Source organism: Labrus bergylta, chromosome 1, assembly GCF_963930695.1.
Source record: "Labrus bergylta chromosome 1, fLabBer1.1, whole genome shotgun sequence".
Classification (NCBI taxonomy): domain Eukaryota; kingdom Metazoa; phylum Chordata; class Actinopteri; order Labriformes; family Labridae; genus Labrus; species Labrus bergylta.
In genome coordinates this window covers 27,843,373-27,871,046 of record NC_089195.1, presented here as the reverse complement: position 1 = coordinate 27,871,046, position 27,674 = coordinate 27,843,373, and the positions used below count along the sequence as shown (strand labels likewise).

Here is a 27,674-nt window from a genome sequence, read left to right as displayed (position 1 = left end):
AAAGATCAAAATGGCACTGTTTTAGAAGGCCACTGACGCCATAAGTCAACTGTTGGTACTATGACTGTGAAGTTGAACAGCCTTTGAGGAAAAACTGCTCCGCAAGTGTCACATCACCATGCTGCAATGTCAAGCCTCACAGTCGTAGTAGAATATTGCTTCATTTGCTGTCAATCTTGGTTTCCCCCCCAAAACTGTCCTTTTGGCAGATGCCAGGTAAGTACTACCTAACGGGGAAGGCCCTTGGCGGTGCCATAAAAGATCCACAAAGAAAGGCCCGTCCATAAATGCATTGTGAGAGGATGTGCAGGAACTTGATGGGCCTGCACAGCGAAGGCGCAATTTCAACTTCAATAGTGAGGGATCATAAATAAAAGCCGAGAGAAAATCTAGGATAAGAGGTAAATATAACTGACCGGTTGGATAAACAACTGAGGCTTTATAGCACAAAAATAATGATCATCTATACCGCTTTTCCAGTTCGGGGGTTGTGGGGGGCTGGAGCAGATCCCAGCTGTTTATTGGGTAAGAGGGGTACACCCTGGACTGTTCACCAGTCAATCACAGGGCTGACATAGAGGCAGACAACCAGCCACACTACTGGCAGTGTTAGAGTCACCAATTAACCTAACCAGCATGTCTTTGGACTGTGGGAAGAAGCTGGAGTACCTGGAGAGAACCCACGCATGCACAGGGAGAACATGCAAACTCCACACAGAGAGGCCGTGTCCGACTGGCGTTCGAACCAGGAAGCTACTCGCTGTGAGGCAACAAGCGCTAACCACTGCACCACCGTGAAGTCCGTTGAAAGGATATAAGAATGTGATTTCTCATCATGAACCTAGGAGCCCAAAAAGTATTGGATTAACTAATTGACTCTTCAGTATGACGACACAGTTTCAGCTGATGGCAGGTCATCGTGAGTCTGGTTCTGCTCAAGGTTTGTTCTGCCACTGTAACTTTGCTGAATGTTTCTTAGTGCAGTGCTCATGGTGCATTAATGTTTGGTCTTTGAAAATAGCAAATCAAAGAGTAAGATCTTTTATCTTCTCTTCTGTAAAGTGTCTTGAGATAACAGTTGTTATGAATTGGCGCTATACAAATAAAGATGAATGGATTGATTGATTAATGGAGATTGATTGACCATATAAAAGGAGGTTTCTGTAATACAAATAAATAAGTTGAAAACACAACTTAAAGCAGTTTTCACATTTGCACTCCTGAACTTTTCAGAAATCCTCCTGATCTGGTTGTTCACACATGCACCTCACAGCTGGAGACCATCCCTTTAGGACGGGGGGGTCACGGGGGTCTCCTGAGACAAGACATGACGCAAAAACAATGATGCAGAAGTGATGGACGTATCAACAAGACACCGCTTTACAACGCAGTAATAAGAATATTTGCCTTGATATCGCAAGATTAACAAAAGAGTGGAGACAAAGATAGTGGCGAGCAGAAAACATAATGCAGCAGTTTAATTACGTGCATGGAAAACACATTGGTCGTGTGCAGACAGACCATGATCATGCACCTATTGCAGGGAATAAATGTCACAACTCCATGCCACTCCCTCGGGATGAACTCTTGATAATGTTCTGCTTCTTTCTAACTTTGGCTCACTCAGACTTATTGGGGGCCGGCAGGAGAATCACGCTGTTTGCGTTCACACATGCAGCTCACCCGGAAACTTCAGGAGTTTTCTGCAAGAGCGAACCAGGCTTCAGATAACTGAGGTGAGCAGGAAAGGAAGCACCCCACTGGTGTCAGCTGAGGAAACCAAAAGTGGTCATGCTTAAAAACCTGAGAAGCCTTCCTCACAGATTCTTAATTCATGCCAACGGACTTGCAATCTGTGGGCTTGGTTTTGTAATCTGTGGGCTTGGTTTTGTAATCTGTGGGCACGGTTTTTGTAAACTGAGGGCACGGTTTTGTAAACAGAATTGATTTAATCAGAGGAAAAGGAATGGACCATGTAAAAGGCGACAACATCCGCCTAGTAAATCCAAATGATCTGGATTTAAAGTTGAGTTAAAAATAGATTTTTGAGGAAAAAGCGCAATAAATAAGTTATAGAGTAAAAGCTGTGAAAAGTGAGATTGGAAACACAATATAGCATTAAATCCACCCTAAAATACAGAGGTATTGGACTTACTTGATGTGTTTACAGATGAGTGCCCAAAGTTTAAGAAACTTTGCCTATGGGTCACAAATCAGTGGGCATGGATTATAAAATATGTGGACACATTTGTTAACCAAGAGTAGGCTATCGATTTGCCATTTTCCCCTCAGCTGTCACCAGGGGTTTATGTAGTTAAGATTAGCAGGTAATTTAGCAGGTTGCTTGCATTTTTCTGGAGAAAAGACTGATAGAAACACCTACCCCTTGACTTGCAGGGACCATATATGGTCGCAGACAGGAGCAGGTGCACTAGCAGGTGCAGATGCAGGTGCCGCTCTGTTGCTGCATTAGACTATAGCAACTGTGGTGATATTCTCTTTGGCAGTTCAACTCAGTCTCTACTATGGGCACAAGGGGAATCAGTGAGCTACCTATAATCAAATGCAAATGTAGACTGTCACAGAGCCCTGAACCTAAACACCAGGGAAAATCATGGGAAGGACTTAGATAAAGTTTGTTAGATAGGTTATGTTAGAGATAGGTTTAGACAGGTTAGGTGGGTTAGGAGGTAGATTTTTTGTAATGTGAGTGAGTCAGCCTCCTTTACACACACCATTCAACAGCAAAGAGCAAGACACGATGGACAAAGTGACAATAGACCACTTTGGAGCAGACGTCATGATTACATTGCACCAGTTACGCGTGCATTGTGATTGCAGACGAAAAGAGGATGAAAGTGAAAAGAAACAAGCCAGATCCCTGATATAATGGGAAGATGTCTAGTTGTGTCATTGGCACAACTTACAAATTTGTATTCGCCTTGATATTAGTGTGGAACCTTGGCTTTCTCAACAATGTTTACGAAGACATCCGTCCGCTTAACTTTGGCCATTAAATTGGATCTTTGACACACTGACCCAACAGAGAGTACGAGTCTGGAGCCTCACCACATTGATAAGTGCTAGTTGTCACTCTAAGACAACTTGTCTTCCACTGCCAAGTTTCTGATGTGAATTGATGGCAAGCTGCGGCTAGCCTACTTTTAGCAACCAGTTTTGCTCCACCCACAAAACACGTCATCACGATCTACAAACCATACTACTTTAAATTTCCCTTTTAAAAGAACAAACTCCATTGGTAAATGGTAAATGGACATGTATAGCGCTTTTTCTTCTGACTAATCGAAGTGTTTTTTACACCGCAGGTCACATCTACCCATTCACACACTGAGGGCAGAGATTGCTATGTAAAGTGTCCATCAGTATGAATGAATCCTATTCATACACATTCACCAAGAGAAATTTGGTGTTCAGCGTCTTGCCCAAGGACGCTTCGACCTCATGAGGGATGTGGGATCGAACTCCCGCCCCTTCCCGTTGAGAGAAGACCAACTCCACTACTGAACCACAGCCAGCACTTTTATTTAAGAAGCTAATAAGATAAGTTAAGATAATCCTTTATTGATCCCCAGTGGGGAAATTCAAGTGACTACAATAAAAACACATAAACATTGAATCATAGATATTTGTAATTGTGTTTGGGAATAAGTCGATGGCAAAAGTTTGTTAATATCAAATAACATATATAATATAATCATAAATTACTTTTAGATCGTTAGAGTCGACACCAGTCAAAAGATCTTTATTCATTTGGTATTCTAACTTGTTGATATGGCCATTTTTACTTAATTTTAAAAGGCCTTGCCAAAATTGTCAAAATTTTCAAAATTGTTTCGTTTATTTTCTAAATTACAGAGAAAATAATTTGAGTAATCATCTGATTTTCAGCCTTACAACGTGGTCTAGAAATCAATATCTCGCAAAATTTTGTGTAAATTCGACTGTAACACCTGGAAGGTAGCTAATCAGTGTTGCCCCGTCTTTCTCCCCCAAGTGATAATTATTTCATTAGCAAATAGCCTACTTCAGACACAATGTACTGTATATCACGTGTGTTTGCCCAGCACAATCCTTATTGTTTCCCCTTTTGAATGCATTTTACATTTGACATTATATTTGAATTTAACAGTATTTTATAAATCCTCACAAATTATCCACGTTGTGTTCTTAAAAATTAATCATAGCAGCTTCATGTCAAGTGTTTTCTCACAGAATCTTTGCAATCGGGCCAATGGTATACTGTAGACTAAATCTGATTATGTCCCCACAGGATAAACAACAAACCTGAGTTCAATTACTGCTAGTAGCCTATAGCCTAATAGGGGAACGATTTGATAACCAATAAAGTGTTGATGGATACTGTTGCTGAAGCAATGTGATACTTGGCCTGGCTGGCTCCAAGCTTCCTTATGAGGGTATGTAGAAAAAAGGTCTGTTAATAATAATAAATATTATAAATATCATGTGTGTAATGATTGTGGGAGCAAGATGACAGAGACGTCATCTTGCAAATATTATTATTATTATTATTATCTGTTTGCTGATAAAAGTGTTCATATCTCACTTTCCTAATATACTGTCTCACTCAAGCAGGGGATAAATAAAAAGCGGAAAATAAATATCCTATATTACAAAGTGTAAAGGCTACATGCAGATTTGTGATTGTGATGTGATTTAGGTTACGGTCGCATAGGTTATGTAAAAATTGAATAATTTTGGGCAGAGGTTGAATTAACCTGTTGATTTAATATGAATGTGTGCAAATTTGAGTAAAAGGTTCTTGAAAATGTTTCCAATAATACCTTTATTTTATTGTAGACATGCAAGAAAAACTTGGCCTGAATATTTTCCCATCTTCACTTATTAATTTTACTATTTCTTACCTCAGTTAGCAAGCTAATCACTCCTCTATCAAACGGTCTACTTTTTTTTTTTTCATCTGCTTCATGAGCGCGTCCACTCCGCTGCGGGGGTCGAAAACACCGCGTTACGTATAAAAAAAGTGTCCTGAATCCCGATAAATACCACAGACAGGGTTGCTATTTTAACAGAGTGTCTTAAAACATTCTCCTCGTATAGCTGTAGCTCACTGGAGAGACACATTAGCCTACTTTTGAGGTTGTGTTGTTTTCTGCCGCGCGCCGAGCACCCCTCCGGTCCGTCGCGGTGGTAGCGGCTGGAATAACCTTGGTGTGAGCCGGTTGAGCGGCTGGAGAGAAGCGAGAGAGAGGCTGAACGGTGCGGCGGCGGAAGATCAGCGATCGCTGGCGTGAACATGGCGGAGACCGTACGCTCGCTCTTCGACTACAGGGAGCCACTCAGTCTGGACAGCGATGGAGACGGCATCAAACCGGCACCGCCACTGCGGGGGTGAGAGAGTCAAATCCACCACGACACATTAAATGAGTGAAAAACTGTTTCATGATTGTGTTTTCCTCCGCAATGACAGCGAGACTCGGGTGGGTGTGTGTGCGCGCATTTATTTGTTGGTGTGTTTTTTTTTTTTTTTTGATCAACCAAAGTTGTAAACATACGTTATTTTTTTTTTAAGTTTGTGAAAGAGCACGGGGTCGCGTTGAAAGATAATAAGTAAGAAAGTCGCTTGTTTGTCACATGCTAGCTTTGTTATTTTGAGCGTTAATACCACCTTACAAAGCAGCTCCAAAGAGGTGTGTGCGCGCGCGTGCACAAGTTTGTGTACATGTGCATGCGCATGATGTGTGTGCGTGACACTGAATTCACCGATTGTATGCGTGTTTTTGAGTGGCATGGTAAGGCAATAACGACACATATACATTCTCTGATCACCCAAACTTGAAACGTGCTTCAAATGTTTTACTTTCTTCAGGTAAATCTGAAGTCTTATATAAATGTGTCTCTGCTCAAACTGTAAATAACAAAAGTTTTCACGACCATAACCCAGAATGCAACTGTTCCATTAAGTCATTAAATATGATGAATTAATATAAAGCCTACTGTTAGATCCTGTGTGTGTGTGTGTGTGTGTGTGTGTGTGTGTGTGTGTGTGTGTGTGTGTGCGCGAGTGTGTGTGTGCGAGCGCGCGCGTGTGTGTCTCTCTCACCCTGTCTGTGCATGCTCGCGCCCGCGTTCAGTGTGCGCGCAAGTGTGTGTGGTTGTGTGAGAGAAAGGCACACACAGGGAGGGGGGAGAGCGTGAGAGAGAAAGGAGCAGCTCTGTGTGTGTGTGTGTGTGTGTGTGTGTGTGTGTGTGTGTGTGTGTGTGAGAGAGAGAGAGAGAGAAAGGGAGGGGGAGTGGTGTGTGTGTGTGTGTGTGTGTGTGTGTGTGTGTGTGTGTGTGTGTGAGAGAGAGAGAGAGAAAGGGAGGGGGAGTTGTGTGTGTGTGTGTGTGTGTGTGTGTGTGTGTGCTAGAGCAGAGGAAGGAGGAGGGAGTGTGTGTGTGTGTGTGTGTGTGTGTGTGTGTGTGTGTGTGTGTGAGAGGGATGGGAGGGGGAGAGTGTGTGCGTGACAGAGACAGACACTGAGTGTGTGTGTGTGTGAGTGAGAGAGAGAGATGAGGAAGGGAGGGGGAGCACTGTGTGTAAGGAGTGTGTGACAAAGAGAACAGGAGTGTGTGTGTGCGTGTAGTAGTGAGTGAGTGAGTGAGTGAGTGAGTGAGTGAGTGAGTGAGTGTGTGAGTGAGTGAGTGTGTGTGTGGTTCTGCGAGTTTTTGTGTGTCTGGTTCTGCGAGTTTGTGTGTGTTTGATAGAATGAGTAAGGTTCAGTGTGTGTATGTTGGGTGTGTTTGAAAAAATACATTTTGTTTTTAAATGTGTGTTTATTGTGTGTTATAGTGTTTGTGACTGTGTGTGTGTGTGTATGAGAGAGAGAGGGCAAAAGAGAAACTAAGTGTGTGTGTGTGTGTGGAAAATAGAGGGGGATAAAGGTGTGTTTACTGTGAGGCAGAAGAGAGAGACTGAGAGAGCAAGGATTGTGAGAGACTGTGAAGGACATGTGTGTATGTACGTGAGAAGGAGCATATAAAAAGTGTTTGTGTGTGTGTGTATCAGAGAGAGAGAGAGAGAGAGAGAGAGCGATAGAAGGGAAGTGTGTTAGAGGCACAGGGAAGGGGAGGGTAGAGTGTGTTTGCGCATACGTGTGTGTTAGGAGAGTGGGGGAGGGAATGTGTTTGTTTGTGTGTGTGTGTGTGTGTGTGTGTGTGAGTGAGAGAGTGAGAGGGATGGGAGGTGTGTGTCTGTGTGAGAGCATGAAGGTCTGTGTTTATGTGTAACCAAGTGATGTGTGTGTGAGTAGGTTTCAGTGTCTTATAAAGAAAACAAATCAAATACATGATTGTTAGAGATTTAGAGAGTGTGTGATGATAAGAGAATCTGTTAATTGTGTGTGTGTGTGTGTGTGTGTGTGTTGTCTGAAAAGTGAAATTATGTCAGGTAAGGGTTGGTGCTGGTGAAACACAGAAAGTGGGAAAGGAAAGAGTGTGTCTTTCTTTAAGAAACTGAGGTGTGTGTGTAACAGAGAAGGACGTGTGTGTGTGTGTGTGTGTGTGTGTGTGTGTGTGTGTGTGTGTGTGTGTGTGTGTGTGTGTGTGTGTGTGTGTGTGTGTGTGTGTGTGTGTGTGTGTGTGTGTGTGTGTGTGTGTGTGTGTGTGTGTGTGTGTGTGTGTGTGTGTGTGTGTGTGTGTGTGTGTGTGTGTGTGTGGAGAGCAACAGAAGATGGAGGGTGTGTTTTGCAGAGAGATAGAGAGCAAAGACTGAGTGTGTGTATCTGTTTAAGAGAGAGAGAGGAAGAGAGGGAGTGTGTGACAGAGGGTGAGGATGTGTGTGTGTGTGTGTGTGTGTGTGTGTGTGTGTGTGTGTGTGCATTCACTTGCGTGTGCAAGCTTTTAAAACAGAAGGGGAGGGTGAGTGTGCAAGTCTTGGAAACTGAAAAAGAAGGCTTGGTTGCTAGTGCATATGCTGTGTGTGTGCGTGTGTGTGTGAGTGTGTGTTTCTTTGTGTCTTTTCTGTGTGTGTGTGTGTATTTGTTCTAGAGAGGTGTGTGTGTGTGTGTGTGTGTGTGTGTGTGTGTTTGTTCTGCAGTCACTAAGAGGGAGGGGTGTGTGTCAAGGGGGAGACAGACACAAGGTTTGTGTGTGTGTGTGTGTGAGATGGTGTGTGTGATTGTGTGTGTGTTTGTGTGTTCGGCTCCTAGACAAGGGCAGTGTGTTTGTGTGTGTCATACAGAGGGAAGGAGAGAGTGTTTATGCATCTACTTTGTTTATGAAAGAGGAAAGGACAGTGTGTGTGTGTGTGTGTGCGCACAGTGTGTGTGTGTGTGTGTGTGTGTGTGTGTGTGTGTGTGTGTGCGCACAGTGTGTGTGTGTGTGTGTGTGTGTGCACAGTGTGTGTGGGTGGTATGGTATATGTGAAAAGGGGGAGGATGGATGGTGTGTGTGTGTATATCTATTTTATTATTGAGGATTCTGTGTGTGTGTGTGTGTGTTAAAAAGAACATTGTGCATGGAGGACAAGTGTATGTCAGGTTGTGCTTCTGTGTGATTAGTTCTGTGTGTCCAAATGTATGGAGTAAAATTTTGTGACAAGAGGTTGTGTGTGTGTGTGTGTGTGTGTTTGTGTGTATCTATCCTCAAGCATATGTATCCTTGTCTGTGGCTGAGAAAGCATAGTATTTTATGGAACATGTGTGTGTGTACAATGGAGGAGAGAAAGAGAAAGAATATTTAGTAGCAGATATGCATGAGTTTGTGAATCTGTAATGTGCAGATTGTGCAGATGAGTACATACTTGCCTTTGTGTGTGTGTGTGTGTGTGTGTGTGTGTGTGTGTGTGTGTGTGTGTGTGTGTGTGTGTCAGAGATGGAACATGAGACTGTGGGTTTGGTTATGTGAGAGAGAGAGAGGGAGAGAGAAACTGAGCTCAGGATAGAGAGAGCGAGAGAGAGAGAGAGTGTGTGTGTGCGCTTGAGTGAGCTTTCCTATGTGTGTGTGTGCGCATGTGAGCTTTAGAGAGAGGGGGAGGGGTGTGTGTGTGTGTGTGTGCGTGCATGAGAGCTTGGCTACAGAGAGGATATTTGTGTGTAGTGTGTGTGAGTTTGTGTGAGTGTGTGTGTTTGCGTGCCTGTAAGCCTGAGAGGGAGGGGTGTGTGTGTGTGTGTGTGTGTGTGTGTGTGTGTGTGTGTGTGTGTGTGTGTGTGTGTGTGTGTGTGTGTGAGTAAAGGCCTGTTCGCGTGTGTGTGTTTGTGTGTTTGTGTGTGTGTGTGTGTGTGTGTGTGTGTGTGTGAGAGAGTAAAGGCTTGTTCGCGTGACTGTGTGTGCGTGTGTGTGTCTGCGTGTGTGTGTGTGTCTGTGTGTGTGTGTGTCTGTGCATGCATGTGCATGCATGTGGGCCAGAGAGGGGGAGGGGTCTGCGTGTGTGTGTTTGTGTGCACATGTGGAGTGTTAGTGCTATGTGTGTGTGTGTGTGTGTGTGTGTGTGTGTGTACGTGTGCTTACGCATATGTGGGTCTTGAGTGTAGACTTGTTTGTGTATTTGTGCATGGATGTGGGTTGGCGGGAGGTGTTTTCGGTGTGTGTGTGTGTGTGTGTGTGTGTGTGTGTGTGTGTGTGTGTGTGTGTGTGTGTGTGTGTGTGTGTGTGTGTGTGTGTGTGTGTGTGTGTGTGTGTGTGTGTGTGTGTGTTGTAAGTGGAGTGAAGAAGGGAGAAAAATGTGCATGGAGAGAAGAATGAGAGAATCGATCGTGAGGGTGAGACAGGGATGGACGGACGAGATTGAGGGGTCAGCTCAGTGAAAAAGTGGAGGTGAGACGGGTTTAGTTGGCCAGAAAGTTCCCAGAAACTCGCTGAACCAGAACTGAGTACACAGACACACACTCAGACAACCCAAAATAATCCAGCAGAATATACACTCTGAAGAAAAGTGTGTTTTTTCTGGGAAAAGTTGGTGACCTGTTGGGATCGAGTGTAGCTCAGAACTGTTAGCTCAGCCTGTCAATGTTAAAGCTTTGTGTACATCCCACTCTTGTTACAATCTTCCACAGACTTTTGACTGTCCAAGGCTGTCAAAATGTTGACTTCAAAACACCGTCTAACTGGGCAAATTAGACAGTGCAGGAGATTGGCTGCAAGTTTTCAACTAATCAAAATGCCTGGGACTTCTATCGTTGTTGCCATGGTATTAAAACAGCTGTCAATAGTGTCTGAAAGTTGCTAGTATTTTATCAGTGTTTAAAATTAAGTTAAATCGCAGTTGTGTAAAGTAGAGTTTCAGGAAACACGATTGAGTGCTGGCCTTGTACAACAGCCTGATTTTACAAAATGAACAGTGGTTTAAAGTTCTACTTACTAGTTTTTTCCTGAGCCAACAGCTGCATTCAATGGATGAATCAACAGATGGAGTTTGGTCCGTGATCAACACATTGCCCCAGTACTGTGTCAGTGAGTTTTGTTAGAAAGCTCTGAAAAAAAACAGAAAGTTTGACATCTAGTGGAGCCAAGTTGTTTTGTCGAATACTATTTCCAAGATAATACTTCACATCATAACATTGAGTTCATGCCATCATGCAAGGTACTGCATACCAGTACATAGATCCTATACTAATGTAAGCTTATTTTGCCATGTGCAAATGAGATATAATTATCAAAACAGTGTGCTGTCAGATAGCGAGTGTTGTGGTTGCCACAGAGGATGTTATTATGACATTTCGGCCATTATGTGGTTATGTGATGTTTACAGTGTTGTGATATGTAAATTACCATCATTTTGTTTAGTCATATGGAGGAAACCCTTCACTTCATTGATTATATTGTTGGAAGCCTTTTTGTTATAGAAGCCCAAGCACTCTGTTGGCTTGTGTGTCTACTTAAATAGCTTTAGCTGGCTTTTAGTTTTTTTTTCATGTTTTAAGATATTTTAAAGAAAATATTTCTGCAGGTTTGTGCGCAGAGAAAAACTTCCCGGGAGTAGAAAACAGAATCTTTATGTTTGTAAGCACAAATGCAGCCGCACACCCTTTTTACACACACATGTGCGCCAAGTGTCACGAGTCCAGATGGGAGTGGAGTGGATCAATACAAAGACAGTGGGTCTGGTTGATATCTCTGCTGAATGAGTCTCTCTCTCTCTCTCTCTCTCTCTCTCTCTCTCTCTCTCTCTCTCTCTCTCTCTCTGCCTTTTTTCTCTTTTGCTCCCTTTCCCAATTTTCTCCCTCTGTCTGTTTTTTAAGACTTTTTTTTTCCTTCATCTCTTTTTTTTTTCCCTTTCCTTTCTTCCTCTTCCCTTTTTTTTCTTTTTTTCTCTGTCTTGTCTGCATGCAAATACACACACACACACACACACACACACACACACACACACACACACAGTAATGAACACCTCAGGATCCAAAGCACGATCTTTCTATGGCCTACTTTTAAAAGCCTCCAATGTCATGCAAGAAAAGAAACGAGACCAATGGAAGAAAATATTGAGATCTGTGTTAGCAAAACTAGCCCAGAATCGGCACAAGCAGGATCAGTCCGGCTCTTCTGAGTGAGGCCATTTTGGCTCTGTAGAAGGTATTCTTACTTGGCCATTCTGGGCTCACACAGGTGGCAGAGTTTGAGCTCCTCCGGGTAACAGTGTGATGATCCAGGGGATCACAACTACAGCACTCAACTATGAAAACTACATCGCAGAATGTAAATATGGCCAGTGTGGTTGTTAGTCAGAGGTCACAGGTTAACATAATCATCCTCATATAAAGCTGGACTCAGTGTTTTCATGCGCCTAGTAAAAGTTTAAAAGCCTTTAAAGTGTGGAAACTTATGACAGGTTAAAGTTGACGTGTGTGTGGCAGGGTGCTGCAACCCTTTCATCTTTGCAACACTTATATCAAGGACTGTTTCATATAAATAAACAGTCGGAACAATATATTTTCCTGTTGAGAATTGCAAGTCTTCCTATTAAGTTAGAAAATCTTTGAACAGAAGTTATCTGATATAAACACTTCAATCACCAATTTTTGTATAACTGCTATTGTTTGTCTTAGTCTTAGATATTTTTTAAGGATTATTTTGTTGGTATCAGCACTGACACTTCTTATCAGGACTAGTATTATTGTCTAGCCTTGTATGGTCGTGGAAGATCAATTTGTTTTTTGTCGTTATAGAGTTATAAGTAAGTGTGGGCTTGTTTTCATTTTCAGGGTAATGGTTTAATAATGCGCTGGATATATCTGTCCTATGGGGGTCAACAGGGAACGATATTCATGATCACTTAAAAAAAAAAATTCACAGTTCTGTAAAAACAATGTAATAGGTTGACATGCAATACAGGCTAATTCCTCAGTCTCTATTTGAGTGAATTGGCAGATCATCTGAATGTAAGACCGTCATGTTCCAGGCAGAGCAGTTTTAGTAATCATTGTCTCGTTAGGGTGTCTTCGTTCTATATTTCATTTGCTTATATGGAAGGGCCCACCGCAATTTGTATTGATCCATTAGGTGGCCATCAGCTTATTGATCACTCGCTGACCTGATTGATGTGAAGTTTGGCCAGTGAGCAGATTGATTAAATGATAATTATATGTTTGTGTGTGTGTGTGTGTGTGTGTGTGTTTTCTGCAGGCGGGGCTGTGGAAGGAAAAGGAAAGGGACACCCGTGAAAGTCTTTCTTACACACACCGAGGAGGAGAGTTTGCCTGAAAACAGCTTCAATCAAGGTGTGTGTTTTATCTGCATGCCCTGCATGTCCGCCATCGACTGTGTGTGTGCACGTGTGTGTGTGTGTGTGTGTGCATCTGTCTGCGTGTCTATGTGATTGGTGTGGGGGTGGAGCATGTGCAAGTGAGTGTGACCTACTTATTGTGTGTGTGTGTGTGTGTGTGTGTGTGTGTGTGTGTGTGTGTGTGTGTGTGTGTGTGTGTGTGTGTGTGTGTGTGTGTGTGTGTGTGTGTGTGTGTGTGTGTGTGTGTGTGTGTGTGTGTGTGTGTGTGTGTGTGTGTGTGTGTGTGTGTGTGTGTGTGTGTGTGTGTGTGTGTGTGTGTGTGTGTGTGTGTGTGCGCCTGTGCCTACATATGTGCTGCAATGTGCACCTGTGTATGTGCTCTAGGAGATGAGGTGATGACCTTTGAGTGTTTGTGTGTGTGTGTGTGTGTGTGTGTGTGTGTGTGTGTGTCTGTGTGTGTCTGTGTGTGTGTGTCTCCCTTCACACTTGTATGTAATCCTTTTATACGGACTGTTTCTGTGTGCTCTCAGGTGATCGTAAAGAAGCTGCAGAGAATAAACGGTCCACACTCGATGGACCTTTCTACAGCACAGAAAATGCCCCTCACAACTGGTGAGTGGACATCTATGTTGTTTCATTATTCTAGAATATATCCCGGTCAGTGCAGACGGTTCCAGTATAACTAAATGTGATCAAATACAACAGCTCTGAAATGGATTTTTATTTAAGATGCTTTTAGTGTATCAGTTTTTGGTGACACTGTTGGTGAGTTCAGGTGAGGTCTTCTTTTTTTTATTTAAAGGGTGCAATGGGCTGGGGGCTTTATACTGTGCTGCATTGTCATACATCGTTGATTCTATTTTAAGTTTTATATTTTAAAGAATGAAAATTATGTCAAGACAAAATCAGCAGATTGATGAACAGGAAAATCATAAGTAGTTGGAGGGGATCGTTTGTAACAGCATGCAGTTCTGTTTAAAGCTGCACATTGCTCAGCTTTTAGATTGAAAATAAAAAATAATTGCTGCTGATCTTAACTCAGCACTTGAGGACAGCTTCGTCTGAGAACAGCACTTCTGAATCCTAGCCCTATGGAACCCCGATCTCTGATGGATTTCATTTTAACCACATAATGATGCTGATTTATCTGAGATGTAAGAAGCATGCTGTTGACTAGGCATAAGTGTTGAACATCAGCTGCACTCTGACGTCCAGGATTGAGAATTACTTCTTTTGAGCACTGTTATTAGTTTGTATGAGTTGATTACCCTCACTCTGCTGGATCCATACAGCTGAGAAGTGAGCCATACGGCTTAAATGTAAAAACATAATTATTACAACTCTGACAGTTGTCTTTAAACAGCCTGATTGGGAAACCCCAATTGAGAACAGTTTTGACACAATCATGAAAAAGAGGAAAGGGAAAAGGTGTTTCATTCAGCCTTCACTCTTCACATTTCATATGACTTAGCACCTCTCTACATACAGTGTATAATTTTAAAATCCATAAAACAGATGATGGAAAGGCTGGAAATCCCTGAGGTGCTCTATCTATATAGATACTGTATATTTTTCATGATTGCTGATTTGAAACAAACTTTTCTGAATAACTACATAACACAACTTCTGTAACTACACATTGTATTTTTATTCCGACAAATAGAAAAAAGCAATGTAACGTTATGGAGGGAATCAAAAAGGATGTGTTGTCTGAGCACTGTTGTAATTGTAATATTCACCTTTATCTCTCAGTGGTCCATCAGAGCAGACTCATGGAAAAGTCTCCTCAGGATCCAAAACCAGCTCCTGCTCTGCCTCCACACCCGCTCCTCCAGCTTCCTCAGCACCAACCCCAACACCACTCCCCGCCCCTGCCCCGACCACAGTGACGTCATCTCAGGCCTCGTCTCTGACTCCTGCGTCCACGGCCCCAGCTGCCCTGACGGCGTCTGCTCCCGCCCCGACTGCGAGCTCCTTCCCTCCCTCCCCAAACTGCCGCATCCGAGAGGTCCACTGTGGCAGCCAGGTGAGGCTGGTCGTCATCGCCATCCGAGACATCACCAGGGGGGAGGAGATCACTGTGGACTACAGCCTGACAGAGTGGGGAGAGAATATGGTCAGTACTTGGAACCATACACTTTGGAGCTTATACGTTTTGTATTTATATAAACATAGTTAAACAAAGACCTGATATTTCCAGTGCAGCTGTGTAGATGTGTTTTTGAAAATATATAGAAATAGAAATATAAAAATAGTCAGAATTTAGGGACAAAGACTTCATGCTTGACTTATTATCTTGAGAAAAGATTGATGTGATAAACATCAGTAGTCTGCACCAACATTTTACCCAGCGACATAGAACTTATTGCAGCTTTAGGGCCTTAGGGCCTTTTTAGGGTTTTAAAAAATGACTTGTTTTTTGTAGGTTAATTTAAAAACCCCTCACTAGATTATAGAGACATTTAATCTCAAATGTCAGTTATAAAAAAAATAAAAACTTCTTCACTTGTTCCTCTGTGCAGACTTTGTTCTCACAAGCATAAAAATCAAAGTAAAGAACATATCTCTGATGACTTCAGATAGAAAACCATAGTGTTTTCACACACAGTTGATCAGCTGCACACACACACAAACACGTATTAACACTTCACATTGTGCACACATTCATTCCACACACACACACACACACACACACACACCTACACCCACACCCACACTTAAGCAAGGCACGGGGTTACCATGGTGATGGCCGAGCTCCAACTCTCTCTCTACCTATAGTGCTTTAGCAACAGTAACCATGGTAATCACATGACATCTGTTCCTTTAATGGATTTCATTAGATTTGATCAATTTATTTAAGAAACAACTACCCAAGAATCAGTTTATGGAAATGTAATCAACAAAACCGAGAAACAGACATCAGAATTTTTTGTGGTATCACAGTTTTTTTTTTTTCAAAGGTACATCTATTTCTAGTTTCTCTATGTGGCTTATTGACTTGTTCTGTGAGTTTGTTTCAACCTGATTGATAAACCCAGAGATGATAAGTTGACAAGTTTTGAAACTGTCTTTTTTCATATCTTTTGTTTGCCTTGTTGGTGAGATCCGGAGTCCTAATCGACCTCTGTAGAGTCCTCCCGCTTTCTGAATGACAGCTGCGGATAATTGTTGATGGAGAACAATAATGAGCAGTGTGTGCCTGTTTTAATATGACTGCTGTGTATCCCACAGGGTTTCCGTGGTACTGTGTCTCCAGCTCAACATGACTGTAATTCTGACGCTGAAATGGGCAACAATATCAAAAAGGTACGAGTAAGAGCAACACTGTTTCCTAAACGCTCACAGTGATTGAACCTCTTTCTATGTATAAATTTAGATGCCCTGTGCACAGCACTGTCAGTCGTTATAACTTGGTGCAGGTGATGGCAGGATCAGCTTGACAGAAAATAAGCGGAATCACCGCATACAAGAAGGCGTAATTGCTCCTTTTTGTTACGTCTTAAGCATTTGGCACCTGGCCTCAACCTAATGAATTTTTTTCTGGCAATGTTGAAATCCATAATTGTACTCAAGTTATATCTGTCTTTCCTTTAGTTTCCAGACTTTCAGGAAACAAAAACAAACACCAGTTTGTTTATCAGAAAGAGGCGACAGAAGGCAGCAAACTGCTATTGTAATCTAATGGCACATGTTTGTTAGAATGATATGACATTATGTTTACAAATATGATTTAAATTAAGGTTTCATTTGAGTATTTTATCTCTTTGAGGATGTTTACTGCCTAATGTATATCTAGATAGATTTCAAACTTCAAAGATGGTGAAGACAAAAACTTCCGTAATCCCAAACGACTTCACAATGTCATTGTAACTGTTACTAATAAGTGACCTCTATTGGTATAATTACTTACTTTGTTTTTAAGAGGCAGCAAATAAAAAAGAAACAAAGATGATTTTGGGTCACATTGTTGTATAGACAGCAACAGGCTGATTTTATTTTATTTTTTCTGCACAAAAAAAGGAAAAAATCACCAGAAAGTACTGACTCAGCAGCACCACACTGCTGATAGACACAGTAATCTGCTAACTGCATCACATTCAACAGGGTAAAAAGGACTGAATGTTTGATTGGTCGATATGAATATTATACTGCTCTGTAACCGCATGCTGTGTAAATGGGAAACTGTTTTGAAAACACATGATTTACTTCTTTGATCCTTACCAGAACTTAAAACAACATCTGTGTGCGTGTGATGCTACACAGCAAGGATTTGAACTTGCTATCCCTTTGCAAAAAGAGTGGTGTTAAAACAAGTTCTTTATTTCTTTCCCACAGAAAAAACAAACTGACTGTATGAGTGAATTGTCTGATACTTGATTCTGCTCTACAATGCATTTCACAGAAGTGTCACTGCATTACATTAAATAAATCACTGACTCTACAATAAAAGCAGAGCAAATATTTCTGCTGTCATGATACTCTGCTGTATCTTCAGGCTGCCTCCTGCCTGTCCTTGGTGGACAACTACATTGTTGAACACAACATCCACCATCAAGCCCCCCCTCCCTCCCTTCTTTCTACATCATTGTTCATTAGTTGTAGTAGTACTAAAAAGTCTCTGTCAAGTTAAACTCCTTAATATTAAAACAAGCAGCACCATCTGAAAAGGCTTAGACACATGGTGTCGTCTAAACTCTCAGCCTTCTGTGGAGACGCTGCAGCAATCATGTATTACCCGTGTGCAAAGCAGATAATGAACTGTTTATTATCTTTCCAGTGATGCTCAGATATTCTTAATGGTGAAGCAATGTCAACATCAACTGTTTGAAACCAATTGACGGAGCCAAACTGTGCAGAAATCTTTGGGGAACAGTTATGTGACATACAGCGTTTATATGCAATGCCAGTGACTGCTTATGGCATTTGACTTGTTATAAACGTTTGTCAAATAAACTTAGAAGAGAGGAAGAGAAAAAGTAAATTAAGGTATGAATGAAGAAACCAAAAATGCATCTATTTAAAGTAATCTAATCGTTTAGTTTTTCACAAAACATATCACTTGAATGCACCTCAACCTTGTCAGACTTTAAGAAATGGTGTTAATATTGCAAAAGATGTCTGGAAAATATAGCATTTTAATTGTGACACTTTCTCTTACTTCCAGGAGGATGAGCCTCTCCCCCTGACAGCCCAGCAGCAGCAACGGCAAAGGCAACATCAACGACAACAGCAGCAGGAGTACGTCACCCCTTCATGGTCTCTCTCCCCCTCCTCCTCCCCTATCTCCCACTCTGACGCCAGTGATTCAGACGCTGGAGATGAAGACAACGCCAGCCCCCGCGGGCGCACGCCCCGCCGCCGCAAGAAACGCCGTGGCACTCCTTCAAAGAAAAAGACCCCCCATCGGACCCCACCTGGTCGACCGATGCCTGTCTCCTCTGCCAGCACTCCTCATCCAAACCGTCCACTTCCTTCATCCCACCCTCCATCGCAGTCCTCCCCTCCCTGCACGTCTTCCTCCTTCTCTTCTGCAGCTAAGCCTGTGTTCAAAGCTCCGGCTCCGCTGGGCTCCAACAACACGAGCAGCATCAACATAAACGCCCAAAAAGGAGGAGTTTCCATAGACTCCATGCGGCAAACATGCGAGTACTGTGGACGCCACTTCCGTTCTCTTGGACGTCATCTAGATAAACACCACTCCCACCAACCAGAGGTGTGCTCAGCCCTCGTGGAGCGCTACACACAAATGCCCCGCCTGCATGCACAGAACACACATCCTACACCAGCTCACACTCACACTCTGCAGCATTCAAAGTCGTCGCAAGCTATAGGGCACGGCCACAGTACAGATCTTCCAAACAGCGGTGTCCAGGACCTCTCAATGTCTCCGTCCACTCTCACAGCGACAAACCAATCCCCTTCCGCCACTGGAAGAACCTGCACCCCTCCTTTGCTTACCCCTCCACGAGGACAGAACGCAGTGCCAGTGTCTGTGTTAAAGAGGAGCCCGCCTCCTGTGGCAATGTCACAGTCTAGGAAGGGGGGGATAAGGAGGTTTAAGAAAGAAAGAGCGGAGGATGAGGACGTAGAGTTTGAGGAGGATGAGAATGAAGACGATGTGGAGGTCGTGGAGGTGAAGAGGCTCAAAGAGGAGGAGGAGGAGGAGGATGTTGAGTTGGTGAGCCCTCAGTCCTTCATCAGCAGGTCAGCCAAAGACATGGATCCAACAAAACAGGAGGAAGATGAAGAGGAGGAAGACGAGGAGGAGGAAAACGGAGTGATGGAGGTGGAGGATGAAAGTGGGGCAGAGGACAAGGAAAAGGACTTGCTGAGGTATGTTGAGTTCTTTGACCGAACGTTTGACAGAGAGATGCTCCTTACTACCTTATTTATTAAATTAATTCAGGGAAATTAGTTATGAAATCAAGGGCACAAATCAGAGTTGCAGCTAATTCATCAGTGAAATGACATACTTTCTGTGATATGGAAAATATATCTGTCTGTATGAGGGGGGCAGGAGGGTAGACCTGAGGTTATTTATACAACAGTATTTCCTGGAAGAGACAAATGAATGTTCATCTTTTATCTCTTTTTTTTTTTTTCCTACAGTGGTTCAGGGCGTCACCATTTGCTGCCACTCCTCTCGTCCTTGTCCTCCCTTGTTCTGTACCTTCGTCGACTGCAGCACTCGGCCTTCCTGTCTCTGTCTCGGCAGCTGCAGTCGGCTGAGGCATGGCGACTTCTCTGCCACTCCAGCTTGGCGCTCCTAATCCTCTACAACCGACGACGTGAGTGTGAGGTCTCCAAGTTGTCCATTGCTGAGTACCGTGCTCGTGTCACTCCACAGTGCCCAGTCCCTGTCCCACCTGGTGCCCCTCCGGCTCTTACCCCACTTGAGGCCTCCCTGTCCCCCTTTGAGCGCCTCGTGCTTCCTCACCTCCCTAGAGTCGGGGTACAGGGTAAGCGTGGACGAGTCCAGCCCCTCATTCTCCCCCCTCACTGCGAGCCCTGCCTGGAGCTCCTCCTGCAGACGCGTCAGGACGTTGGTGTTGACCCTGCAAACCCGTACGTCTTTGCTCGGCCCTATCACTCCCCTGCCACCCCGCTGCGAGGCACCGACCTCCTCCGCAGTTTGGCCCGTTCAAGCGGTACCCGCAATCCTCGCGCCCTGACCCAGACCAGGGTCCGACGACAAGTAGCTATTCTGACCCAGCTGCTGCTCCTAGGGGAGGGAGAGGACCCTGGGCAGCCTGGAGGAAACGCTGTGGAGAGACTGGAGCACTTCCTGGAGAGAGAGTATCATGTGACACAGAACTGTGCTGGGATTGGTCAAGACCCAGGCCTGATGGGCAGAGTGGGCCGAGTTGTGCTTTGTGGAGAGAGAGATGGAGTGCTGTTCCGAGGGATGAGCCTGAACCACATCTGCCTGGAGCTGGATGGTGAGTTGGATTACTGTCAGAGTGGGACTGAGCGGCTTTTTTGTTGTCCAAGATGTGATGTATCAATGCTTCCTTCATGGTGTCAAACATTGTTGGTTGGAGAAGGATTACGCTCCTCTTTCCAGATAACGTGGATATTTGTGTGTGGATAAGGGAATGATGTGCTGAAGCTGCTCAGAGCAGATTTATTGTCTGATACAGATTCCTAGATTTGAGTATTGGCAAATACAGACCCTCTGACATCTGTGCAGTTAAACAAAATCCATATTAATAGTTGCTTTTCCCAACATCAAGCTCCCTGCCGGAAGAAGAGTGTTTATTTTAAAAATCATAATATGATCTTTAACCTGAAACTATGTGAAATTGTGGTATCTGATAGGTGCATTGACTGCAGTATTATTAGATACATAATATCATCTTTCAGGTGTTCGCAAAGGCCAATACCTCTCAGGTAGATCTTTTAGAGAGTCTTTGAAGGGTGAAGTGTCCAAAGCGCACTATTTACTACAGGGGTGCCTCAAGGGTCTGTACTGGGTCTCCCTGTCTTTTTATTATTCAGGCCCTATTCTAGTTTTAAAAAAATCTTTCATGTGGAAGAATTCGGAGAGAAGTGACAGATTAGACTGATCAAGTTCTATGCTTCCCTCTTTTGTTGCCTCCTCCCTCATTGCCATCTTCCCTTTCTCACCATCCGTCCAGTCATGTCAGGAAATTCTGCAGACTCGTACTCAGAGGGAGAATCTGATGGTGAGCAAGTGAAGGAGAAGCCAGATCTGGCCGCCCCTGCTCCTGCTCCAACCCCTACACCCACCCTTTTGTACGTGAGGAAGGGCAAGAACAACGGGAGGGTTGGACGACCAAAGAAGCTCAAGAACGCCCAGCTACCCCCTCCGCCTCTTATTCCTTCTCCACCTGCAAATCGCAAGAGAGGCTCAGGTCAGCCCGCATCAGGTTTGTTTTGGTTTCAAGGTTAAGACTAATACAGGTCTGCAACACTTTGATGGTTAATGATTACACAAATGAAAATGACTAATTCCTAACTACTTCACGAATTGATATAAAATTTCAGTCATTTTTAAATCATAAAAAGTCTCTTATACTGGTCCCAGATCTTAAAACTGAGAAATTTGGTGTCAACATTTAAAGACTTGAACATTTTCTGATGAATTGTAAAAAGCGTAGTGTAATTTCACAATTATAACCAAACATTTGAAGATAAATAAATGGATAAAATTGCACATGTAAGAATGCACTTGCATAAAATACATACTGTATATATATGATGTAATTTGAAGGTGAAAATAAGAAGTACGTAAGTAAGTAAAGAATTAACTGATTATAACTTTTCCTGACTGTGAAGGCTATGAAATAGTTTTCTGACTATTTTTCTGACTAAGTCTTTTTTTAAGTGTCTAGTTTTGAATTTTACGGTTTTCAAAGCACACAGGGTCAGGTTCGGGGAGATAGAAAGTAGGGGTATGGGATCAATTTAAGGTTTAACTACCCTTAAGTTGAACAACACATGTGAATCTCATTCATCCCCCTCTTTTGTAGGCAAGCGAGGCGTCCTGAAGCGACCCTGGTCTGAGGCGGAGCGCGCTGCAGTTGAGGAGCACCTGACCCAAAACATCACAGAGCTGCGAGTCCCTGCAAAGGCAGACTGTGAGCGCTGTCTCCAGCAGTGCCCCCTGCTGGTCAGCAACCACCGTGACTGGAGAGCCATCAAGTTCTACTGCCACAATCGCATCCAGCTGCTGAAGAAAAACCAGCGGCGTGATAGTGACCCCTTGCCCCTCGCTGTCTGCTGAGAGGTGGGGGAGGGTGGTGGTGTGCGTGTTGTGTAGTAGCAGATTTTCAAATGGTACCCTGTTGTCCAGGAAATGCACTAATTTTGAGTGATTGGTCCTAAATTTCACAATTTCTTTTAGCATATTTTTTTATTTTAATTGACTCTAATTTGACACCTGATGGCATTTTTATTTTTAGCCATACAAGAACAGAAATTTAAATATTTATTATTTTGCTGCTCCACTTTAAGGTCTTAAAAATTACACTAGAGTCATTATGGTGCTCCTAGTTTTAGTGTTACAGTTAAGTCTTGTTGAAAGCAGTGCTCTGGGACAGGTGCTGTCTGAAACCGCTCTGTTTGGCTCTTGCCGTAGCCTGGGTTGTGTTGTATATGGACATTTTTCTCTCCTACCAAAATGGACACACTAAACTGAAATGTAAACATGGGGAGGCAGTTGAACCTTTCAGTGTTGTTATATGAACGTCGTGAAGTAGCATTAGTGTTGATGCACTTGGAGACGTTAATAGGACAAATGGCCTGCGTGGGCCACACTTTTCTAACTAGTAGTTATATTTAAGTAGAGTAGGAATAACTACTGCTAATAGTAGAAGAAAAGCAAGAGCTTTCCTACAACAAGCTAGTTCATACAGCTAACTGTGCAATTCCGACTACGGTTTCAGTATATTTGGACCTTAATTTACATGTAAGGTACTAGTTGAATGAATAACTTACTCTTTTGCAGTTACTATGAAGTTTTCTTTTCATTAAATGAAAAACAACGTAACGATGGAGATAATTTCCCTGAGTGGGAGTTGTGATTTCATGAGCGAGACAATTAAATGGCCTCTGAATGTTGTGAAGTTACTTTTAGATACCTAAGATGTTTAGTAAATCGCAAAGTCCACAAACATGAAAAGTGTTTGAAAAACTTGTTGGCTCAAAATGTCAACAGTTACCTTATTCCTCCGAGTGACGTGTTCTCATTACCCCATTGTTCATGTTTTTTTGTTTTGTTTTTTTACTTTTCAGCCTGTTGCACATTTGTTATTCAAAGCAGAAACAAAATGTGCTAAAGGCCTATAAGCTGGATATCACTTTATGTGTGGAGAGGAGACTTTCCTTAGTTGTGTTAAAAAATTCTTAAAAGTGGGCATTTATCAGAGAAGTGATTGTTCTGTGTTTCCATGTTTGTTGCCTGTGTTGTTGTTACTTTCCCAAACAGCGAAAGCTCCTCTGGACCTTTCCACGCCACACTACACGGTTTGCAGCTTGACCGGACTTTTGGGTTTCTCTTCAGTGTTGCTGAAAATCTGAGTCCATAGGACAAAAAACCTCCACGAAACCTCAAGACAAGATACTTGAAGTGATTTTAACCTTTTTCTTCATCGTTTGTTCTTTCTTGCTCTAGCCTAGCCAGTTACATTGTACATAAAACAAATATATTATCAATATGCTAACTGGTCGTTTGTGCTTGACTATATGTAGCTTTTTTCCATTTCTGAGTTATTGCTATGTGTACATAAGCCTGTTTGTAAATACTCTTCAGAGAAACAAAGGAAAAACACAATGTATGACATGCCTTGGTTATTGTGTTATGTTTTTTCTTTTTTTTATAAGTCTTATAAAAATTTGAACTCATTTTTTCTTCTGTGGTTATTTATTTATGTATACATTCCATTTGATTAAAAAGTGAAATATGTCTTCTATGTGCAGTTCACTGATAAAGACACTAGATGGAGATGTTGGCTCATAAGCCATAAAAAAGGAAAACAAGCCTTTTTGGATGTAAAGCCATTATAAAGTTCCATGCAAAGATGTTCTGATTCATCCATAGGTTAAATGAGCAGCGGAATATTTTAATCAGCCACTGGCCTTCTTTGTGGTGACTCAGTTAGCTACTCATCACACAGTTCATACATATATAGATCTTCCTCCCTTAATTTATCTGATGCTAAAGTGACTAATTCTTCAGCTCTGGTCTCACTGACATGACTGTCTTTCACTAGTAGCACAAACGCAGTGAGTGAAGTGGAGCTCAGATGTTTAGAGTTTAAAAGGACTCTCTTTTAATCTGCCTTGGTTCAATAAAATTAATTAATCTAAAAGGAGCTCACTCCAAGCTTTACACAAGGTGAAGGTTTGAAGAAAAAAAGGTTTGAAGAGCAGGTGTGTTAATGAAATATTTTTCAAGTGTTTTTTGATAAAACTCTTATCAATTACAGACCTCTGGCATCTAATACCTAATAGCATCATTTAAATGTAAAAGCTTTTCAAGGATAGTTACACTGAAGAGCTGGTTGTCTGTCTCCTCATTATGAATTAGCACTTTTGAATAGATTGAAACGGATAGGATTCAGAGTGGATTTAGTCAAATAATGTGTTTTACAACATCATCAGATAATAAATAGAAAACTGTTTTTCTTCTTTTATGTTTTAGCTATTTTTCCTTTGTCCACAAGATGGCAGTAAAGGTCGAAATAACCCGTCAAACATTATTGAAACTAATTCAATTTATAAAAGAAAACTAAAGTGCAGGTTGGTATTTTCTGTAGTTCATCTTGGAACTTGACATTTAACAAAAAACTATTGCTGCATCTTGTTGCTGAGGTGGATTCAAGCAAAAATGTCATCATCTTTTTGATTTTCTATAGATCCAAACCATCAAATGTGTAGAAGAAAGAGGCAGATGTTTATGAAGATGGCAGGTTTCTTCCTCCGCACAATAAGACAGTCTTCTCAAGTATAAAACATAAATAATTCACCTCTAGATGAAATATAAAAGTGTTCTCTATCAGCTCAACAATCATTCATGTAAATACTATGCCACTGTATGGAAGAGTGGGTGTGATTGTGACACATCTGCAATGTAAACACAAGATGTTTACCATTATATTTATACCTCAAAGTTGCAAAGTTCTGGGCAGACTCGAGTTTGGCTGTTTTTCAAAGCTGGATATTTATCTGTGGTTGCACTGAGGTATTTACTGGGTTGACAGGGAGCTCAGTCCATGATAGCTTTGGATCTTCAGTATAACAATGGTATGAGAGACCATGGGAGTGGATGTGAGTGTGAGTGAAGTGAGTGTTGAAAAGAGAGGGGGATCGAGCATTGACCCTTGAGGCACACCTATAATAAATTGTACGCTTTGGACACTTCTTGGACCTTCCGAGAGTCTCTAAAAGTTCTCTCTGAGATGTAGGAAACAGACCAGCAGGGTAGATCCTGAGATGCCAACCTCAGAGAGTATGGAGAGAAGGATTTGATGGTTTACTGTGTCAAAGGGCAGCTGACAGATCTAGCAGCAATATAACTAAGGACTGACCTGCAGCTCGAGCCAAACGCAGCGATTCTGTTACCGACAGTAGTGCAGTCTCGAAATAAGATACATTGTATACATTGTGTCGTATGCATACAACAATATTTTGTTGGTGACAATGAGCCCAATTCTATAAGATATAAGATAAAAAAAATAGAATATAAAACATAAAACACAAGAGTAAACAATGTACAGTATATACAAAAATAAATGAATAGTGCCCATCGGACATTGTGTCCATGTTGCCGCAGATTAAGTGCAGTGCTACATAAACATCAGTAGAAATGTCCTTCAAAGGGTTATTAAAAAAAACTTTTTATACTGAGTTTTACGAAGCCTGTACTTTCCTCAATCACTTTAGTTAGTGATAACATCAGCCCACTCGGAATTGCTGTGGAAAAAATAATATTGGTCTAGCAGTAGAAACTCCGGTTGATGACTGAGTGAAAAATGTGGCTGTTCACACATACAGCTCCTCCTGGAAATATCAGGTGTTTTCAGGAGTTTCCTGCAAGTGTGAAGGCCCTATTAATGAGTCATATGTGATGATTAAGAGGGACTATTTTTGGGTTAATTCGTTCTATTGCCCAATTTGTTATTATTTTTTTAATGTTGTGTGTAATGAGGTTTCTTTTTCCAGTACTGTGTGTCAGGTAGAAATTAAAAAATTCTCCGTATTTGTATCTCCCTCTATTTTCTTTGTGGCGTGTTTGTTTTCTGTACTGGAATGCTTTTACACAGAAAATTTCTTGTATTATAACAGTTTGTCCTTCAAAAGGTTTTACAAGCAAATTGTTAAATATACACAATTGTCATCTTCCGTCAGACATTTCTATGCAGCTGTGATAGAACAAGCCTGGCTGAAGTTTTTTGAGCTAGTATCCTATCAATCTACACAAGGTTGTGTTCACACTGACAATTGATCTTGGGCAATATTACTATCTGAACCAAGTTTAATGGAAACATACTGTAGCCAATATTTGTTGAGATACTTGAGGCCGAGCCAAAGTGACAACACTGAACCACAATGATGGCCTGGTTAAACACATTTTCTTACATTTGATACAACTACAGTTAATCTTAATGAAAGCCTTAATGAATTTTTGCACAAGCTCAAGGTCTGTAAAGCACCTCTGCATTACAGAGCTTTGCAAATTGATGAGTGCTTTTGATCTTTTAAACCTCTTGTGAAAGAGACACATTCAGAAGTATCTCAAGCATACAGGTTTGACATCGTGTGTTTTGAAGTTTTAAAGAGAAAGCCTCTGTTGATTCTGTCAGTTTTATCCAACACATGACTTTCCCAGCAGCACCATTTAGTGTGAACATTTGTTCTGAACTTGTGGTGAACCTCTTGACAAAGGCTATCTCTCATTTTTCTTCTCATGCTGGGACTGGCTTAAGGGCTCGTGATCCGGCAAAAAGGTAGCTGGTTAAGAGTTTTGATTGCTGGAACAGGTTAACCACAGTCTGGCTACAAAAAGCATCTCAATCCTCATGAGGCCCTATATTTAAGTACCTAAATGTACAGCAGAAATAAATATTACACAGCCTGGTACAAATAAACCGCTCTGGTCTCTTTTATGAAAGACAACTGTACAGGACGATGAGTTTTTGCAAAGCATGTTAACAGTATTATGTATAATTGTGTTGTCTGTGCCTTTTGGAGATGTTTTTCATGCATATAGCGGACACATAATTTGGCTATCCCCATCCCAATTTATACAAAATTTGGGTGTACAGGTAATTAAAGCTAAAAGCCTCCAAAGTGGTCGTTTTTTTTTCTCTAGTTAAGCTTAGCAAAAAGACATGCATGAAACATGGGAAATCAACATTCTTGGATCTGGGTAACGGAAACAAAACACACCCACCACCACCACCACCTCTAAAACACTCTGATTCACATATTGTGCATCAATTTATTTTAAAATATTCATTAAAAACAGAAACGCCAAAATAAATGAAAATGTTGGCATACGTCGTTTTGCTGGAGGTTTAGGTCCTTTAAAAAGGACCAGCTGCTCTAGCTGTTCCTCCATGCTCTCAGAATAAATGCTCAGCTAAGCTAACCATAAACGTGACATTTACAGTACATAATGTTGAAGTCGTATTGATTCAATACCTGGCATGAAGTGAGTAGCACCTCTCCAGAGCTGTTTTCTTACGATGGATTTAATTTAATTTAATTTAATTGAACCCTGCGTGTTAATTAACTACACTGTTTCATTTTCTTCTCTGAACACTCACAACTTTTTTCTTGTTGCCGGCTGGTTGCCCACGTTTAATCAGATACATTTGAAATTATTTTACCTCAAGCTGGGAAACAAAACAATAATTCAGATAACACCAAGATTAGTTGTGGTGGTGTGTACAGCCTGGGAAATGTACTGTTTATATCTAAATGTTTCTTTACCATTAGGGCTGCCCTT

The 27,674-nt window shown here is 42.0% G+C and overlaps 1 protein-coding gene across 2 annotated transcripts; it reads left to right on the top strand.

Moving 5' to 3' along the window:
* The first annotated feature begins 5,231 nt into the window (after positions 1 to 5,231).
* On the top strand, positions 5,232 to 23,566 carry si:dkey-117m1.4 (uncharacterized). 2 transcript variants are annotated; one of them, XM_020647310.3, is made up of 9 exons: positions 5,232 to 5,391; positions 12,601 to 12,695; positions 13,231 to 13,312; positions 14,453 to 14,816; positions 15,932 to 16,006; positions 17,865 to 19,033; positions 19,310 to 20,139; positions 20,839 to 21,075; positions 21,694 to 23,566. In XM_020647310.3, the coding sequence occupies exons 1-9, from the start codon at positions 5,297 to 5,299 to the stop codon at positions 21,945 to 21,947; spliced, it is 3,201 nt and encodes a 1,066-aa protein (XP_020502966.2). In that variant the 5' UTR covers positions 5,232 to 5,296; the 3' UTR covers positions 21,948 to 23,566. The 2 variants fall into 2 exon arrangements, with proteins under 2 accessions (XP_020502966.2, XP_020502965.2); XM_020647309.3 differs by having other exon boundaries at positions 20,839 to 21,090.
* Positions 23,567 to 27,674: the final 4,108 nt, after the last annotated feature.